The 20,326-nt window shown below is 44.6% G+C and overlaps 1 protein-coding gene across 1 annotated transcript in view; it reads left to right on the forward strand.

Moving 5' to 3' along the window:
* The window catches only part of CDH4 (cadherin 4), a 466,474-nt gene that overhangs the window by 329,154 nt on the left and 116,994 nt on the right, over positions 1-20,326 (forward strand). The window contains exon 7 of the mRNA XM_054980461.1: positions 15,612-15,749. Coding sequence (XP_054836436.1) covers positions 15,612-15,749 — 138 coding nt within the window. The remainder of the gene's footprint in view (positions 1-15,611; positions 15,750-20,326) is intronic.

The following is a 20,326-nucleotide window of genomic DNA, read 5'->3' on the forward strand; positions in this document are numbered from 1 at the left end:
CCATTTGCCACACCAATGAACTAATCCCAAGATTGGTTTACCAGATTTACCTTTGATAATGGCATATACACCTAGCGAGCTCATTCGTGGCAAAGTCTATGACATCCCTAAGATGGAGGGGAGGTTGTGCTCCAACCTGAGGATTTCCTGGCTTGTTCTGGTCACAAACAAACCATACAACTCTGTCTTGTTATCCCCATTATTCCTAATTCTACCACATCCTCCCCCAGTCATCTTTTTTTCTCTGAATTCCTTAATGCTTTAGCTTTTCCTCCTCCAACCTTTTGATCATTTCCGTTATCTCTCTTTTTTTCTTTTTGCACCTTTAGCCACTCTATTTTTGAGATGAAGCAACCAGACCTGTTTGGAATACTCCAAACATTGCGGCATCATAGATTTAGATAAAGGCATTGTGACACCGGCCGTTTTGCTCTCCCCCCCCCACCTCCCCAATAATCCCTAACATGAAATCCTATTTCCAGGAAAGATGCTTCTAACTTTTGCTTTGCCCTTGAGATGCTGAGGTTACATTCCTTCGGCTTCAAAGAGCTTTGTCTTTGGAGCATATTTCTGTACGTGAAATCCATCCTTTGGCATCTCAAGTCTAATTCAAACTTTAAGGGCAGCAAATGGAAGCCAAGGAGAATGCTTCTGTGTGGTGGCAGCTCCAGGCTGGTTGTGGAGAGACGCTGGAATGTTTCAAAGGCTGCTTCCACACACGATGGATAATCCACTTTCAATACTCTTTAGTGAACATTTGGAACTGCTTTTCCATGGCTGCTTCCACACACGTTGGATAATCCACTTTCAATACTCTTTAGTGAACATTTGGAACTGCTTTCCTATGGCTGCTTCCACACACGTTGGATAATCCATTTTCAATACTCTTTAGTGAACATTTGGAACTGCTTTTCCATGGCTGCTTCCACACACATTGGATAATCCACTTTCAATACTCTTTAGTGAACATTTGGAACTGCTTTTCCATGGCTGCTTCCACACACATTGGATAATCCACTTTCGATACTCTTTAGTGAACATTTGGAACTGCTTTTCCATGTGTGGAACAAAAAATCCACTTCTAAAGGATTGCAAAAATGCATTGAAAGTGCATTATTCAACGCATGTGGAAATGGCCCTAGTGTGGAACAAAAAATCCACTTCCAAAGGATTGCTAAAGTGCATTGAAAGTGCATTATTCAACGTGTGTGGAAATGGCCAAAGACTGCTGCCGTATCTATCAGCCACATCATGGCAATTTCCTACGCTAATGGAAGCTTCCCAAAGCACTAATCAGTTGGAAACTCTGCATATCCAGTGCCCTCCTCCAAAAGCTGGGACTATGGAAGCAGAAGGGAAGCAAGAAAGTCATACCAAGAGGGTAAAGAAACATTGGGTCAAACCAACTATCTCCTCCTTTGGAGGTTTTTAAACAGAGGATAGATTGCCATCTGACAGCAGTGCTGATTTTGTGAACCTAGGCAGATCATGAGAGGGAGGGCAGGAAGTGTTACATCAGTGCTTAGTTCTTGTGGCCCCTTTTTTTAATACTGAGGTTAATGCTGATCACCACTTTGGTCAGAAAGCAATTTTCCCCAGGCCAGTTAAGCTAGGGATTCTGATGGTGTTTTGCCATCTTCTGGGCATGGATCAGGGATCACTGTGTGTGTGGGGGGGTGTTTGTGAATTTCCTGCATTGTGTAAGGGGTTGAACTGGATGACCCTGGCGGTCCCTTCTAACCTTATGATTCTATGATCTGAAGAATAATGTCTCATGGTATGAACCACTTTGCCAGCTTTGCTTCTCCTAGCAGATCACTCACCAAATGGCTGCCATGGGGATGGGGAACCGATGCAGAAAATTTGGAGGTCTCAAGCCCATGATGGGAGCAACAATTCTCGAATGGGCAGTCCCTGCAGACCCAAAAGTGATGCATTCCAGGGTCTCCTGAAGCACCTCCTGCTTGGGTGAAGTAGAGAAAAGCTAGGGCTGTCTGTCTGTTTGGGGGGGGGAAGTGTTTGGGGGGGAAGCGGGCACCAGGAAATGCACTGGTGAGCATCACATTGGGGAGTTAAGGAATTGTGTTTGCTTTATTTACTCTAATATCAGCCAAATATATCTGGGCCCCATCTTAGAGCAAAAGGTAGAGTCTAAATATTTTAAAGAAGTGACATTAAATGGAACACCTGCAGTGTGGAAGAACATCCTATGTATGGGCGCCATAAAGGATTAATTGGCCCTCTGAATGTTAGTGGTCAAATTAATGCCAGTGGCCCTTTCAGCTCCACTACTATTCCTCGGGCCAGTTTGTGTTATCCATCATTTATGAAAGGTCATGCGATTGCACCAGAACATTAGTCAATGTGCACCGTAGGGATGATGTGCTTCTCTAGGACTGGGTTCAAATCCCTTCTGTGCCCTGAGGCTCACTCAATAGGTTATCACTGTTTCTCCGCCTAACCAACCTCATAGGATTGTATTAAATAGGAAGAACCATGTATGCGATTCTGAACTACGTCGAAGCATAGTCAGATAAAATTGTGATTAATAGATGGTTAGGAATCCACTTTGGGGGTCCATTTCAGAGTCAAACCCAACTGCTCAGGGGGGAGCACTTGGCACTTGCCTTGTGTTCTTTTCTCACTCACGCTCTCCCAGCACCGATGTGCTGACATCACTTCCAGGAAGTGACTTCATTGTGCCAGCAGGCATGCTCACATGTTTTGTGTGGAATGAGTTCAGTCCGTTGGGGGCCAAAATTGGCCCCATGGATGTGCAGGAGCATGCCTGCAGCCGGACGCAATGATGTCACTTGCAGAAGTGATGTTGTCACGCCCACCAGGGAGTGTGCCTGCTGTGCACTTGCCCCAGAAGATTCCTTGCCTCCTGGGCCTGTTCCCCATGCCTTTTCCCCTGACCGGCAAGGTAAGCGGTAGCAGGAGTCAGAGGCTGGGAGCAGGGAATCCCCGTCCCCACCAGCGCACTGGCAGCACTATTAGGGATCCTCTTTTTGTGTGCATTTCAGAGACAAAATCAACGGCTCAGACTGAAAAATGGGGCCAAAAGTATCAGAAAGACCCCATGTCTTCAGGCCTGCTGATGATTCAAATTTGGGGAAAATAAAAATAATGGTAGCGCAACTTCCGTACAAAGTGGGGAAGGACTTGTTGCCACTGAATGCATTGATTCTAAACCTCTGAATTATATTCAATTGTTTGCAAAATATGGGCCTAACAAGATCCATGGCTAGATCTTCACAGGGTTGTTTTAAATAGAAACAGCAGCCATATGGGCCTTGGGTTGCCAGCTCCAGCGTTGGAAATTCCTGGAGATTTGAGGGGGTAGAAACTGGAGAAGGTGGGGTTTGGGGAGGGGTGGGACCTCAGCAGAGTATAATGCTGTACAGTCCATCCTCCAAAGCTACCTTTTTCTCCAGGTGAACTGATTTCTGTGCCCTGGAGCTCAGTTGTAATTCTGGGAGATCCTCAACCACTACTTGGAGGTTGGCAACCTTAGGGCCCCCAATGGAGATCAGGACCACATGGTTGGAAAGACCCCAATACAAAGGTGTCAGAGGGTGTATCACTTCCATCCCCACACAGTTTCACCAGTCAAAACCAAATCCTCCCTCCCTCATGAATGCTCATCTTTTCCTTGCAAGGCTAATAACGATGAGAAGAGTAGTTTTCAGTTGTCCAAATGGTATAGGTGCAAAACAGTTAATCCAACTTGCCCTTACCCAACATGATAAGGTAAAGGTGGAAGGATGGAAGCCTGGTTCAGGTAGCCAGCTCAAGGTTGACTGAGCCTTCCATCCTTCCGAGGTCAGTAAAATGAGTACTCAGTTTCCCGGGGGTAAAGTGTAGATGACTGGGGAAGGCAATGGCAAACCACCCCATAACAAACAGCCTGCCAAGAAAACATCGTGAAGTGACTTCCCCCCATGGGTCAGTAATGACTCAGTGCTTGCACAGCGGACTTCCTTTACCTTTACCCAACATGGCTGCAGTCCAAATCAGACTTCAGGTGGCTGCAATTTATATATAATAGCTTGATATCCGTGCTTCACTACGGTATTTAACCACTTTAAATCCAGTTATAAAACTTATGGGAATGTAACATTTTTTTTGGTTTGTGTTTTTTTTTAAAGTTGGTTTTGTAGTATAATACCAGAGCTTCACAAAGGTGCTTAATTAAAGTGAAGTGTGTTGAGGGGATGAGGTGTGGAAAGTTGTGAGCCCCAATCAGCCTGCATATGCAAATGACCTTGAAAGGCTGGCCCAATCAGGGAAGAGTGGCCAAGCTGGCAGTGGGCGGGGGCACAAGCAGGCAGCAGCCTGCCAGCCACACAGGGAAGCTGTATCCCTTTGGAAAATCACATTTGACCCCTTTTGACCCCCTTAGGGAGCGAATTTCTTAAAATCCCTTCTTAGTGGGTGTTTACATCATGAAAGTAATGCTCTCCCCAAATTTCATGTTTCTAGGTCCAGGAGTTTGGGCTGGACGTTGATGAGTCAGTCAGGACACTTGTCTTTATACGTATAGATTTTAAATGCTTTGAAGGTCATGGGTCTCTCAGCATCTCATCAAGTTAGACCCTCAAAATGTTCACCCTCGTTTCTCTCATAAGCATCACATCGTTGAAAAAATGGCAGCACTATTAATAACAGTTCTATGATACCAAAGAAAAGGGGGGAAACCCTTTCCCTGAGAAGTGCTGTGACAAACTGCAAAGACACACTGAGATGGTAATATTCTGAATGGTTCAATAAAATACACTTAACTAGCAAGCATGAAAAAGTTAGCTGTAGAAGGGGGAAAAAATCCTCTAGCCCAAATTTCTCACATATTTGAACATGCCTCACTGATGATTTAATTAGAGATAACTGAAAACCCTTATCTAAAATTGCTGTACCTTACGAATCAGGGCTCCAGACAGTCAAATAAAAAGGCTTTGGAACCCACTCAATGCCTAATGTTCTACAGACCGCCTCTACTTCTTAATCGCTTCCCAAAATATTGGGGTCTTTATTCAGGGACACTTTTATTTTGTTTTCTCTTTGACTTAAAATTGTACTGCCATTACAGCAGTGGGAACGGAATATACCAACTCATAGGGCAGCCTAAGCAGAGAGCTCAGTACCAAAACTGTGAAAGTTAGTGAAGGGTTACATTGTCAGCTAGCCATGGGGGAAAAGATGTCCTGTCCCTTTAACAGAGGATCTATATGCAGAAATAAGTAGTGGAATCTAGAGTTACCAACCTCCAGGTGGAGTCTGGAGAGCTCTTGGAATTATAGTTGATCTCTATACTATGAAAATCAGTTCCCATGAAGAAAGTCAGTGCTTGGGAGGTCGACATGGGCATGAATCGAAATATGAATAAAATTTCATGACAAGTGGGGCCGATTCATGTTTCGCAAAATATGTTTAGTGGAGCTACGGTTTGCACGAAATTCACAACTTTTTGAGCCGATTTGCCTGATTTGTGAATGATTCGTGATGCCAGACAGGCTGATGCCAATCCATCAATTTCCTAGGTAACACAGGCCCAGAATGTCTGCAGACCTTTTGTTGCAAATGGAAACTCCAATCTTAGCCCACGTAACCTTGATAGGCAGCTCTCCCTGCCAACTGGAGAGCTTCCATTCTGCCCTATACAGCAAGGAGCAGGAGGGTTAATCCCCTAGGCAACTGAGATGGGCCTTCTATAGCCATGGGAACACCAATCTCATCCCTCCAAACCCTGTTAGGCAGGTCTGTCTGCCAACCAGAGACCTCCTGTTCTGCTCTGTGAGCATTTCTTACATAAAGAACAGCTCTCTGCCTCTTGCTTGTCAGCTCCAGTAGACAGAGGGAGAGGGAGGACCTGTTGCTGGGATTTGGAGTGAGAGAGTGGAATCAGGAGCTTTTGGCTGGATTTGTTGCTGCTTTAAGAGACTGAAAAGCCTCTTTCTTGTTTTCAGCTCTTGGCCTTGCTGGGAAGGTTGTTGGATGAGGGTGCCTTCTTTCCTTCACCCCACCCAACCCCAGTCTCGGGCATTGCCTGGCTCTGGGGCCTAGCTTGACTGAGGCCTAACTTTTTTTCCTTTAATTTTCTTTGCTTATATTCTTATTTAGAGCATTTGTTCTTGCTGGCTTGTTGGATGAGGGTGGGTGGAGGAGAGCCTGCTGAAGTCTCCCTGTGAGTTTGGCATCTCTGAGTATGAAGGGGGCCATTGAAGTTCCCTGGGTTCTGTTGAATCACGAAACTAACAAATTGTTTCATGAAATGGGACAATTTTGTGAAAGTTCGCGATTTGTGGAATGCGATGAAACACGAAATGCTCATTTCGTTTTTTCCCCATTTTATGCCCATCTCTATTTGGAGGGTGAACTCTATGGCATTATATCCTGCTGAGGTCCCTGCCCTCCCTAGCTTCCACCCCCAAATCTCCAGGAATTTCCCAACCCAGAGTTGGCAACCCTAGAAGCTTCATGGTATCAAACTAAATAAAATCACCTGATAATTGCTGCAGATACGATATTAAAGGGGCAGCAAAAGAGAGCAATTTAAATGTTGATCACCCCAGTAAATGGAAGGTGGGCAACTGATAGTCCTTTGGTAGATATTGCCTTCTTTAGCAGTTGCAGTTTATCCTTCACGCTTAATAACTTTACATGTCTCTGTTTTTCCACTCACCTTCAGGGAAGTCTTGGCTTTTTTAATGGAGAGGCTGGATAGTAAACCACTGTGAGGACTGTAAAGGACCAGGGGTGTGTGGCAAAAGGGGATCAAGTGAAACGGCCTCTTTCTCCCTCTTCTCCTTAGGCCTTTCATCAGCAGAAGAGAGGAAAAGAGACCATTTTACTTGATTCCGCCTCATCATTGCCGCCGCCGCCATCCCATTCTGTGGTTTGTTTTACTTGTGAGGTTCTACTGATCCCGAAGCTCCATATACACATTACAAAGTCCTCATGTTTGTTGAGGAATAATACGAAAACTTTGTATCCCATGTGTGATGGGAGTTTCATGCCTTCCGGGTGCACAATGCCTCTTTTCTCTTTGCGGCCACAGCAGGCAGGGAGAAACGGCTATAGTCTCTCCCCTCCTGCTGTTTCTCACATTTGTAAACCACCCCATGGGCTGTGTTGTAAAATTTCACAGTGGAGCAAACAGTGGCTCCGTGGGGCAGTTTGAGGATGCAAAAACAGTGTGGGATGATATGGCCGCTTCTCCCTGCCTGCTGGTGTGCGTCTGGAAAGCACGATGCTCCTATTGCATGTGTGATACAAAGTCTTTGTGTTGTTCCCCTACTAATCTGAGGATGTTGTAATGTGTAGATGGGTCCTAAGAGAGGAGTTGCAGGACAGATGGTGGAATGCTTGGGGTAGGGGGAAGACAGGGAAAGCTCGGCTCTGCCAACATCTTCTATGAACTCTTCTAGATGCTTCAACCCAGCAAATCCAATACACCTGCACACTAGGCCATCTGATCATTCTTTTACGTAGCAATCACATTACTGAATTTGTCCCATCATGGATATTCATTCATTCATACTCCACCTTTCTCCCTAAGGGGACACCAAGTGGTTTTCATCGTTCTCCTCCATTTTATCCTCACAACAACCCTTTGAGGTAGGTTAGGCTGAAAGAGTTACTGGACAATGGTCACCCGTGAGCTTCCATGGCAGAGTGGGGATTCGAAACTGGGGCTCCCAGATCCCAGACCAACACTGTAACCACTCTACCACACTGCCTTTCTCTATCATCCCTTGATATCATCTCTTGCCCATCTTGGTATGCTTTTTAGTTGATTCACTCTCTGACTTTATTGTTAAAGATTGTTACGTATGCATATTTTGAACACATGCTGCGTGAGATGTCTCAGAAGAGACCCCTGCTCTTCGTGAGATATGCAGAAGCCTTATCTTGCTAGCAATACAGAGATACATGTGTAAATAAATACACTGTAATGTTAGCAAGCAAGTTCTCAGGGAATCTTCCATGAATGACCTGGATTTAAAAAAAAAAGAATATCAAGATAGCAAAGTTTAAAAAAAAAAACCTTTTAAAATAAGACTTTCTGATTTCTTATCTTGGGACTGCTGCTGTCAGATGCTTTTTCTCTGGAACTATTCTTTGAAGAACAGAGATACCGAAAGAGCAAAAGTCTGTGGAATGGAACACAGCTTGACTAAAGCGACAGTCCTCAAACAACTTCCCCCAGACTAGACCCTCTTGAATTCTATGGGGCTGCTCCAGAGTAAGCACTTTGAGAATGGTCGCCTTTGTTCCAGAAGGCTTTTCATAGCCTAGCATGACCTTTACTTGCAGTTCATCTTTTGAGGCTGGATAAAAGTTTGCATAACAGCATCAAGTTTCCAAATTACTTTTGACATAGAAACCCAGGCCACCTTTGCAGTGCCTAGCTAGAGGCAAGACAATGAGACCAGAGAAGCAAACGGCTCTGACAGTCCAGGTTGTTCTGATTGATAAATCTGCAAGCGGTGACCTCTGAGCCAACTGACTGCTTTGTAGAGGTCATGCTACAAACAGGGTAGAATAGAACACGGCAATGTTTAAATGGAAGGAAGAAACAGAACTGGAAGACCGCTTGATGTCTTGGCTCTTTGAGACAAAGGAAGGAACTGTGGGTTTTTTTACCCTTCTGAGACAGATACCAAGCCACGAAAGACTTTATGAAGCTCACACTGATTCTGCACCTAAATATGCAAACTCTGGCTTTGCCTACATCTATCAGAGTATAAAAAGGCAAGAACTGCTTAACTAGATGAGGCCAAAGATCTACTGGATCCATTTTTATGTTTTGGTAGTGGTCGGTTGGAAGCCTAGGGCAGTCTACAAGAAGGACACACAAGTGAGGGCCTCTCCGTTTGGTTATTCCTCATATTCAGAGGGATGCTGCTTCTGTACATGAAGTTTCCTTGTAGATAGTTTCAGGAGGGTAGCCTCCTATTGTCTGGCATCCATATGGAAATAGAGGAGAGAGTCAAGCATCATGGAACCGCACAGCTAATATTATAATGCGCTCTTGAAAAAGATTCCCGAAACAGGAATTCAGCGTGCGTCCTGTTGAGCGCGGAGTGGCCTTTCCCTTCCCCTTTGATTGTTGTCCGGCTTGCTGATCTTCCCGGCTGGGGAGTGGTCTTCGGAACGTTACTGCTAGTGGACCATTGCAGCTCTAAGAGAAGAGAGAAACTTCACTTGCTTTCCCTGTCAAAAGACTTTATTTTGGACACTACCAACTTTGGGGAAGGTGGTCCGTTCCATTTTGGTTGTGGTTGTGCTTTTGTTTGCCTATGGTGTAAGAATACATAAAAGTCCTAATATACTGATGAGTTTTCTATTATAATTGTTCATATAAAATTACTTATTGCTTTTGCTATAACAACGTGTCTGTACCTACAATTGCTTTTCCTAATTCTCACTGCTGTGGGGTTTTTTTTTTTCTGTAGTAGAAGCATGGCTCATTTCAAGGGGGAACACACAGGAACGCAGTTCTGGCAGTTTCCCAAAGAGGTCACATGTCAGGTGGCCCCGCCCACCTGACTGCCATTTTGGGCCTGTTTCGGCCTGGATTGGGGCCGAAACAGCCCAGATTGGGCCTCTGATGGGTGGTGGATCACTCTCCTGTTCAACAGCGGCCCGATCCTGACCATTTTGGGCCCCCTTTCAGCCATTTTCAGCCCATTTTTGCCATTTTGGGCCCAATTTTGGCCCTGAATGGCCAGGATCGGGTCCAAAGCAGCCAGAATAGCTGATGCCATGGGTAGAAGAAATGTGCTGATCAGTCCATGACAGTTCCAGATTGACCTTCACATGGAATGACACAGATGAAAGGGAACTGTGAATTTCCATACATGTTTTCCCTCCCGAACAATGAAGCGAAATTTTGTAGTTGATGTATTGACAGGGCTTTGTAAACTTCACAGTCCAAGTAGTAACTCCCCAAAGCAACAGAACAAAACTTTGTAATTGAAGTATTGACCACTGAATAGGAGAGTCGTGTAATCATTACTTTCTCTGATGCGGAGCAGAACCTCCAAAGGTATATAAGCGTTATGGGTAACCTAGCTTCTTTGGGGAAAACTTGGAATGTTTCTCCCCAGCTGTAATGCATTAAAACTTTGCTTTTCCTTCCAGACTCGGTCCCTTTGTGTGGATTATTGGTTTTGTACATATGAGGGTCCTTATTGGGCTAACAGTCTAGTTCATCATTCAGGTGACCCAAGCACCATTTGGGACAACAAATCAGCAGATGGCAGTGACGTGGGAAGAGGCGAAGGATGTAGCAGCTTACTTCTCTGCTCAGCACTCAGACCCATGCTACTGGGCAAGCTTGCTCAGGGCGCACACTGCAGATACACTGTCTCTGGAACACATCTTGGACCTGGGGGATTCAGTACGGGAGGAACTGTGTGCCCCCCTTATTGCTGCCACCACCCAGCTTACTGAGAATTTGGGTTCTGATGGATAGGTCATAACACTAATAAGGTTAGGTCAATCGAGCAGGCACACTAAGTTTTCATAACTGAGTGGCTTTGTTCTGGAGTATTAATTGGTCAGCATTTGTTTACTTATTTCCTTTTCTAGGGAGATGCTACACCTCTATTTTTTCACTCGTTTTGCTTTCATTGCATATGATGTTCGGTTTTAACTTCAAGTGGCATAATTCAATTGAAGCACAACTCTGCCAAAGTGAAGCCCTTGTAAATCCCATTGATTTTGATAGGAGACAGATAAGCATGTGCTTGAATCTCCCATTGAAATTAGTAGAACATATCACTGTTTTATTTTAATGCACGTAAGAAATCTGATTTTTCCATATACAGAAGCATCACTGTGCTGCATGTTTTTTCTCCTTCTAATGGCTCAGACTAGTAAAGATGCTCAGTGAACAAAAGCCCCTTTCAGTCATTGACATTTTGAAGCTCAAGCTATGCATACTATTCTATTTGCACTATTTGTTCTATTCGCAATCCTCTCAATACGTGACTTTTCCTTTTTGTATGAATAGGGCTGTGTGCACATTTTCCACCTTCAGCATGTGCAAATATGTCCTTGCAACAAATCTTGGGTTCTGATCAAGTGTACCAAAGCTAGAGAATATGAGCATTGCCATATGCACACAAAATAGTGATTGCACTTATCTGGAAAGACTTGGGTAGAGTGTTCTCCCCTTATGAGCAGTTTGAGCTTCTAATTTGTAATGACCAAAATCTGCAATTTGTTCATTCTCTCCTACTTTTTTTTTAAGACTCTTAGTTGTGAATCTCACTGTTTGTGTTACATGAGATGAGGACATCTATTTGGCTTGTCCAAAGCCCTCCATGCAGTTAGAGAGCATCAGCTCAAAGCTAGGGCAACCAGGGCTGTTTCCACACTACTCACCTTCAATCGGAACACCGTGGAACGTTGCGAACAAAACCCAGAAGATAGCATTTTCTCACGCAAGATTTGTGCGAAGTCGCACAAAACTCACACGAGAAAATGCTATCTTCTGTGGTTTTTTTGCAACGTGCCGTGGCAGTCTGATTGAAGGTGAGTAGTGTGGAAACGGCCTAGGACTCAAATTGCCACTCTTCCACTGGCTGGACTGGCTGGACTGATGCAACTCACAAGTTTGTTTTGAGAATAAAATGTAGGAAGGAAGGAGTCTGCACAGTGCTCAGGTTTGCCATACTATGCCAAGCCATGGAGGGTTATGGAGGGTGGAGACATGGGAGGCACACAGTATCAAGTGTGCTATGACATCACTTCTGGGTTTTCTGTGGAAGTGACATCACGACACATAGTGGCTGCAAGCAACACTGGTTACTGATAGGAGCCCTCCCACCATAGCTGGAGGTCTGGCAACCTTAACATTGGCTTGAGCTCCTTGTGGGGTAGGATGAAAGTTCGATATATGGTCAGCTTTGTGGCACAGATACAGTGTGAATCCTGGTTAAAAAATCAACACAAAATATGAAGTCTCTATGGCAGGGCTGAACCCAATGTGACTGTAGAAGGCTTCTGGTTTTCTGCTTTCGTGGAACTGCAAAAACAAGATTGTTGTTGTTTTTCAGTTGCCTGGCTGACAGTGCAATGCCTGGCTGGTGGGCTACATTAGGTACAGAGAGTCCCCAGTTGCACATGTCAGCCTGTTGGAGTGGGTTTGCTTACCTAATCAAACTAAGCATATTCATTCCTAATTGTGTCAGACCGGTGGTGCTGGTCGATGGCTGATGGGACATCCTGAGTCTCTGTGGAAATTGAATTTCCAGTGATTCCTAGTTAAAAAAAGGCATCGAAGGCAGCTCACGTTCAGATGATAAGACCAATAAGTCATTTGTTGCGTCAAGGTTTCCTTCCTTTTCTAAATCTCCCCATCGATATTAGCTATTCGTGTAATAGCTTTTCATCTGCCTAAGTGAACTCACTGAGCTAGAATTGGAGATATTTATGATTGTTTGTCTGGCAATTTTACTGTTTTCCCTTCCCCTTTATTCCCCATTTTCTTTGGCTTTTTATATCATAAGAAGAAAATAGCACCTGTTATATCACCAAAGAGATGAATGCCTCCATTAAAATTCTTTTTTTTTTAATCCTCCAATAATGATTTATCACATTTGTTTCCAACAAATCCTCCAGGGAGCTTAGGGCCGCTTCCATCTCACAACTACTTCTGAGGAAAGAATAGTGACTGCTGTGCAGGTCTACATGGAAGTAAGCCCCACTAAGTTCCATGAGACTTCTTCCCGAAGCATACATAGGTTTGCAGCCTAAGAATTATGAAGTGAGCTCCTCAGAGGAGTTCCACCTGGTTTGAGTTCAAAATTGGAACCACCACGCCACACTGACACCCCTATAGTTCTGTTGTCTTCAGGCTTTTCTGACCTGGGGCCAATTGAAATGCACACACACGGCAAGAAGTCATGTGACCTCAGAGTCATGCAAGTGGAAGCCAGAGAGTCAGAGGCATTATGTCACAGACGCCAAGTCTAGGACCATGTCCAGCAGATCAAAATATCTGGGGAAACACAATCTAGGCACCAGGAGGCGTACTCTAGGTAGGGACAATTTGAGAGTTGGAGCCCTGGAGGAATCCTTTCCACCGCTGTGTAATGATTGCACCTCGCTCTCTCCTCCACATGCAAGCAAGAAGAGGCAAAAAGAAAGTCATCTTTGCTCTCTGTGCAGCGGGTCTTTCCAAAAGGCAGGAGAAATAGCTTGAGGGGGATCACAGCCCCTCAGGAAGGGCTCTGCAATTCACGTGATGGTGAAGACCCACAGACTTGAAGACCACTGCCCTAGCTTGCTTTATAGGGAGTGTAGAAAGACCTGGATAGTCCAGTCAAGCCTGATCTTATTAGATCTTGGAAGCTAAACAGGATAAGTCTTGGTTAGTAATTGGATGTGAGTCCTCCAAATAGGACAAGGGTTGCAAAGGCAGGCAATGGCAAACCACCTCTGTTAGTCTCTTGTCCAGCAGAGGTCGCCATAAGTCAGTTATTACTTGATGGCACTTTGTTCCATCTCCGGATTTTAAAGGAATGTTCACTCCATGAGTTCTTTCATTTAAGTGGAGATTATTTTCAAATTCCTGTACATGGACAAAATCAACTGCAGCCCATACACAGGCCTTCCCTGTGGTGGCCCCTACCCTATGGAACAAGCTGCCTGAGGAGGTCACGAGAGCTACCACGCTCTTGGCTTTCTGCAACCAATGCAAAAACGATTTATTCAAAAAGGCTTTTTTACTCAGATAGGAGGGTGGTATTGTAGGGAGGGGGTCTCGGATGTTTCGCCAATGAGTTGGGAACCATGAGCTCCACCATTATGTTGCTTTACGTATTATCTGTTGCTTTGAATATGTACTCATATATACTGCTTGTGCTTCATGTTGTCTAATGTCAATCCTAGAATGGATTATGTTCTGTTTCAGCAATCCTTCAACCCTGTATTGGTTCCTTGCTAATGCTATTACTCTGTAAACTTGCATTCATCTACCCTATGACACTGTATGGAAATACCTACCCTTGTCCTTGCTACTGATTGTACTGATCTCACATGATGTAATCCACCTTGAGTCTCAGTGAGAAAGGCTGACTATAAATGACATACATACATACATACATACATACATACATACATACATACATACATACATACATACATACATACATACATACATACATACATACAGGGCTTTTTTTCAGCAGGAACGCAGTGGAACGGAGTTCCGGAACCTCTTGAAAATGGTCACATGGCTGGTGGCCCCGCCCCCTGATCTCCAGACAGAGGGGAGTTGAGATTGCCCTCCCCTCTGTCTGGAGATCAGGGGGCGGAGCCACTGGCCATGTGATCATTTTCTCCGAGGGCAACCCACTGAGCTCCGCCACCTCTTTTCCCAGAAAAAGGCCCTGCATACATACATACATACATACATAAAAATAGTGGGGTTTCCCCGCCCCCAACCATTTGCCTGCTTTATTGTGCTGTGCAAATCTGAAGTCCCTTGATCCATCAAGGTCAGTATCGTCTACTCAGGCTGGCAGCTGCACTCCAGAGTCTCAAACAGAGGTCTCTCATATCACCTACAATCTAGTCCTGCAGCTGCCGCGGATTGAACCTGAGACCTTCTGCACGCAAAGCAAATTCTCTACCACTAAGCCACAGCCCCTCCCAGATAGCGAATGCCAGAGTTTTTCCAGTTGTGTTTTATTCTTGACTGACTCCACTTTTTAACCTTTTTTCCCACTCTGATATGTATTGTATGGGTAGTGTTTTTTAAAGGGATGTTTTGAATATTTTAATTGGTTATTGTCATTTTTTTCATATGTTAATGTAAGCCACCTCAGGTACTATTTTTTGGGGGGGGAGGCAAGGTATATATATTTTTGAATAAATACATTTTTGGACTACTTTGCAAAGGAATGATAAATGGTTTCTATCATAGGGGTGACTGCAGCTCTGAGATCCTCCTAAGTACAATTTTCTCTGATAGACAATTTTACCTGATAGACAATTCTTGTTGTTTTCATAAGGTTGCCAGGTATCCCCTGGCAACCAGTGGGAGGGTGGTTGGCAGCAGGGCACTCAGCTTTGCTGTCTTAACATGTGTGTATGCACCGGTAGTGCCTCATGATGACATCACTTCCTGTGTGACCTGGAAGCTATGGCATTTCACTAAATTCCTAAAGAATTATCCCCAAACATAGTATTTTTGCTTTGTTTTAGACTGGCTCCTAAAGAATCAGCCTCAGTGTCATTTCTGAGTTGCACCGGAAGTGATGTTGGCTGCCAAATGATCGGCAAGCAAAAGCTGCAATTGCCAAGAATTTGCCTACCATCGGTGGGAACCTGGCAAACCTGTGTTTTCACCAGAGTTTGTTTTAGAACCAGCCACATCCTAACATGTCATTTACTGTCAGGTGATCTGGAGAGGAGTTTTTCCTCTGGCCATAGGTGTGTTAACAACGCCAAAAGTTGTATGCTAAGAAAATCTTTGTGCAATGGCTACATAGATGGATGTTTCAAAGCAATGTGTTTGGCTATTAAACTCACAGAGAAGAAGGGGGGAAAAATCACATCATATATTCTTGTTCCATTTTTGTTTTCCCTTTCAGAAAGTTCAGCAATACACAGTCATCATCCAGGCCACAGATATGGAAGGAAATCTTAACTATGGTCTCTCAAACACAGCAACAGCGATCATTATGGTGACAGATGTGAATGACAACCCACCCGAATTCACTGCCAGCACCGTAAGTATCAATACATCAGCGCAATGATGTATGGGCACACAACGTGTTTGTAATTCATGGACATTTGATACGGCTCGTCTCCGTTTCTGGGTTGGCAGATAGAAAGAAGTTGATAGATAACTGTGTAACAAAGAGTTTCAGCAAATAAAAATGGAGGGGGCGGATGAAATGATTCATGAAGAAGCGCAGCTATCTGGCGACCAGTTTTTGTTCCATAGTATTGAGAAAATGAAAAGAATGTGACCAACACAGAGAGAGAGAGAGAGAGATGTGCTGTTCTTCCTCTCTCACTGTTTTCATAGATCTTGCCAAAAATGCCTCCGATCTTCTCTGTGCACAGCATGTCTGAATCTCATTAATGGCTGATAGCAAAAGGAGGAAACCTTTTTTTATATTCTAAATACTGTAGGGGTTACAGTTGCATTACAAACTTGAGATAATTAGAAAGGGGTATTGATCTCATGCATGAAATGGAATGGGCAGAATTGTTCTGTTTGTACTCCAGAAATGTTGTAGGGTGCTCTGACATGGTTGCTGATCTTTGCCAAAACTAACAGAGTGGGTTTTCGAATACATAACAGTTTCTGGTTTGATGTGGCATGAAGGTCTTGGAGAACCACCTTAGCTCAAAGGCCCTCAGAAGCATGCTTAAGGAGGCCTGAATAAAACCCACCAAATTCTGGTCCATTTGTGCTCTAGAATATTACTTTTTTAGCAAAAAAAAAATTGTTACCAATGAATATATGCAGAACACATCATTATACAGAAAATATGCTCTCCAGTTTGCCGTAATTTTCCTGTGGTTTTGTTAGGATTGCTAATGCCAACTTCCAGGTGGTAGCAAGCAATGAGACGTACCCACTCTACAGATAGGCAAGAAGGTGAAAAACACACGAACAAGGGAAATACCAATAAACAAATATCACAAAAATGAAAAATAAAGTCAATATGTATTCGGTATAACAGAGCAAGGTGCTCCTACGAGTCAAAAAAGTCATCTAGCAATGAAAGAAATAATCACACAAATGTCCTAAATAGGAAGGCATCCAACAAGTATTATAAAATATAAGGTGCAGCAAAAGTATACAAGGAAGACGTCCCATGGGTAAGCTTCCATGTGTGTACAAAAGGTAAATATAATATATGAGTCCTTTGATAATCATTCCCAGGGCTTTTTTTCAGCAGGAACGTGGTGGGCTCCGGCACCTCTTGAAAATGGTCACATTGCCGGTGGCCCCACCCCCTGATCTCCAGACAGAGGGGAGTTTAAATTGCCCTCCATGCAGCAGTGTGGAGGGCAATCTAAACTCCCCTCTGTCTGGAGATCAGGGGGCGGGGCCACCAGCCATGTGACCATTTTCACCAAAGGTGATTTAAACTTTAAAAAACTTATGCCTTGTTCCAGCTGACCCAAAGTGATGTCAGTGTGCGGTCCTGAGTTCCATCACTGAGTTCCACCACCTCTTTTCACAGAAAAAAAGCAATGATCATTCCTTTATGTATTTTATACAGGTGGAGCACCAACAGCTGACCACGTCACCCAACATGCAGTGCCGGCTTCAACCCGATGTTTCATAGATAAAACCTCCTTAGGCCATTCAACGGTATGAGGACACCATTCATGACTGTCTGATTTATGGTGCTGTAAACAATTAACTCTTCATAATTCTTGTGTAAGGTGGATGTGTCTTCGCCCCTGAGAAGGTTTTATCTATGAAATAACGGATTCAAGCCGGCGCTGCATGTCGGGCGACATACTGATTTTATTTTTCATCTTTGTGATATTTGTTTATTGGTATTTCCCCTGTTCGTGTGTTTTTCACCTTCTTGTCTAACTTCCGGGTGGGGGCTAGAGATCTCCTGAAATTAGAACTCATCTCCAAGCAACAATGAACAATGCCCCTAGAGAAAATTGCTGCCTTGGAATGTGAATTCTATAGCATTATAGTTGTTGTGGATTTTCCGGGCTGTATAGCCGTGATCTTGGCATTGTAGTTCCTGATGTTTCGCCAGCAGCTGTGACTGGCATCATCAGAGGTGTAGCACCGAAAGTCAGGGATCTCTCAGAGTCACAGTGTGGAGAAGATGTTGGCAGGTAATTTATATCTACCCACCTACCTCCCCAGATCTCCAGGAATTTTGCTACCCAGAGCTGGCAACCCTAGGCTTTGCTTCTGAAGCCAAAAAGAAAAAAATAATGATTGGTTGGTTGGTTGGTTGGTTGGTTGGTTGGATTTTTAGCCTGCCCTCCCTGCAAGCAGGTTCAGGGCAGGTTACAATCATAGATAAATTAGAAAATCAACTATTTCTGAAAGTAAAATAAATCTGAGTGCAGGGAATGGAGCTTTCTTCAGAATGTCTTCACTAAACATGAGAACATGGGACAAAAGTCATTCTTGGGGACAGCGTTGACATCTTCTCAGATTTCAGCGTTCAGCTTCCTGGCACATGGAGTCCACTTTGCCATCTCACTTTAGACCTTTCAGAAACTGTCTTGCTCTGAAGTCTGTCTTGCTCTGAAAAGCCATCAGGATTTTTTCTTAGTTCCACTCTGATTTTACTTTTGAAAGGTGGCTGATATTGTGCCTTTACGTTTTTTTTTGCTTTTACCATTACTTTAATCTGATTGTATTTATTTGTATCTTGTTAATCGTCTTGCATGTTACTCCGATTAGCAGAAAGCTGGCTTCATAGAATCCTCTAAAAAAATGTTTTTAAAAAAATGATCAGTGATTCATGTGCCTTTTGATGGTAAGAAGTCCACAATGTTGAACTGTGGGAGATGTGGATATCACAACGTGCATTCCTTCTTCATTCTTGGAATCTCCAAAATACTGCAGCAGCCCAAGATATGTTAGAGTCCTTATACAAGTGATAAGTAGTTGTTGTACTGAGATCCAGATACAGAATTTGAGTCTAATTTTCTGGATTACCAATTCAGCTGTGACATAAGGAAGAGTAGTAGGGTTGCCGGTCCCCTGGTCCTAACCTCTGCACCACCACTCGCCTGGCCAGTGGGAGGAAAGGTGTGGAAACAAGCCTCCCGGGGCATGTTCTTGGCACAGCATGACAGGAGTGATGTCAATGCACAGGACTCCGGAGTGCTCTTGGACTTTGTGCCAGGCCCATTTGGACCATTTGGGGGCCCAAATTGAACGGGCGCAAAGTTAGGGTTGCTTGTCCCCCACTGGAGGTGTGGGATCCCCTGCTCCCACCCTCCATCCCCCACCCCTGCTTGCCTGGCCGGCGAGGGGAACACACCTCCTGGGGCACACTCCTCAGCAGCTTGGTGCACTCCTGCACTCTGCAGCGGCCTGATTCAACCCAAATCGGGGCCAGATTTAGGCCAAATTGAGTCTGAATTGGCCCAAGTCAGGACACTGTGGAGCGCAGCAGCACTCCCACGCTCCACAGTGGCCCAATTTGGGCGGATTCAGGCCCAAATCGGGCCCAGTGCAGCCCCCTGCAGAACATGGGAGCACTCCCTGGGCTGGTGCATGGCCTGCGCGATGACATCATTTCCCAGAAGTGACGTCTTTGCACAGGCCAGGAGAGGGAAATGCAGCACTGGAGAGGTCAGTGCCAGGTGTTCCACCTCCTGCCTGGAGGGTAGGGGGACCTGGCAATCCTACACAAAGCCCAGGAGTACTCTCTGGGCTTGCATGATAAGAAGGAACTCAAGGTAAGTGCCCCCCCTCCGCCCCACTGCCGGGTGGGTAAGGGGACCTAGCAACCCTGGAGGGTAGCCGTGTGTGGGGGAGGAAAAACAAAAGCCACCCCCACTCTGTTTCCCCAATTTTTTCAAACTGTAAGGTTGTCAAATGTTAACCTGGCTAGGTTTGCCATTTGCCTGCCTAACGGGGCAAACACCCCATCCTCAACCCCAATCTTTTCTCCTTGAAAAATTGAGGAGTGGGAGAAAAAAATAGCTGGAAAACAGCCTCCATAGTGTTGCTCTAGAAGTTTTCTTATGGCCTTTACCATAGAGGTTATGAGAAATTCCTAGAGCATCACCCGAACATGATGTCGCATCCTCCCCATGCTCCACCTTCCCCAGACACCGTCTTCAAAATCTTCCAGCATTTGTTGTAGCATAGCTAGCTGCTCTAGACCCGGCACCTGTACCTTTCCCTTTAACGCTTGTTTTATCTGCAGCAGCTAGCATGCCATAATTTTTGACTATGAACTGCAAAAAGATTTACCTGGGATTTCTGAATATCAAAGCTCTCTTAAAAGAACAGGCTGGGATTTTTTTAATACCTAGCTAGCAGCGACTGAACCTTCTTAGGCTAGCACTGCAGCCCCCCTGATATGGTGCGACTGGCGTCGTCGTTAATCCTGCCGTGGCCTCCAGAACTTTCATCTTTCAAGAAAGAAAAGTCACTCTTATATGTGCTCCTTTCCATGCATGTGATTGCACCCTACATTGCAGCATCTGTTGCCCTGCAGCATCTGAATGTTTAGGAGTGGGGCAAGATGGGAGACGATGTAAGCCTCCAGGAGAAAAGGATGAGCTGCATATTTAACCCACATTTTTAACCCACATTTGACTGAATAGCGGAGACATCTAGTGGCCA

This window comes from Eublepharis macularius, chromosome 5 (assembly GCF_028583425.1).
Source record: "Eublepharis macularius isolate TG4126 chromosome 5, MPM_Emac_v1.0, whole genome shotgun sequence".
NCBI lineage: Eukaryota > Metazoa > Chordata > Lepidosauria > Squamata > Eublepharidae > Eublepharis > Eublepharis macularius.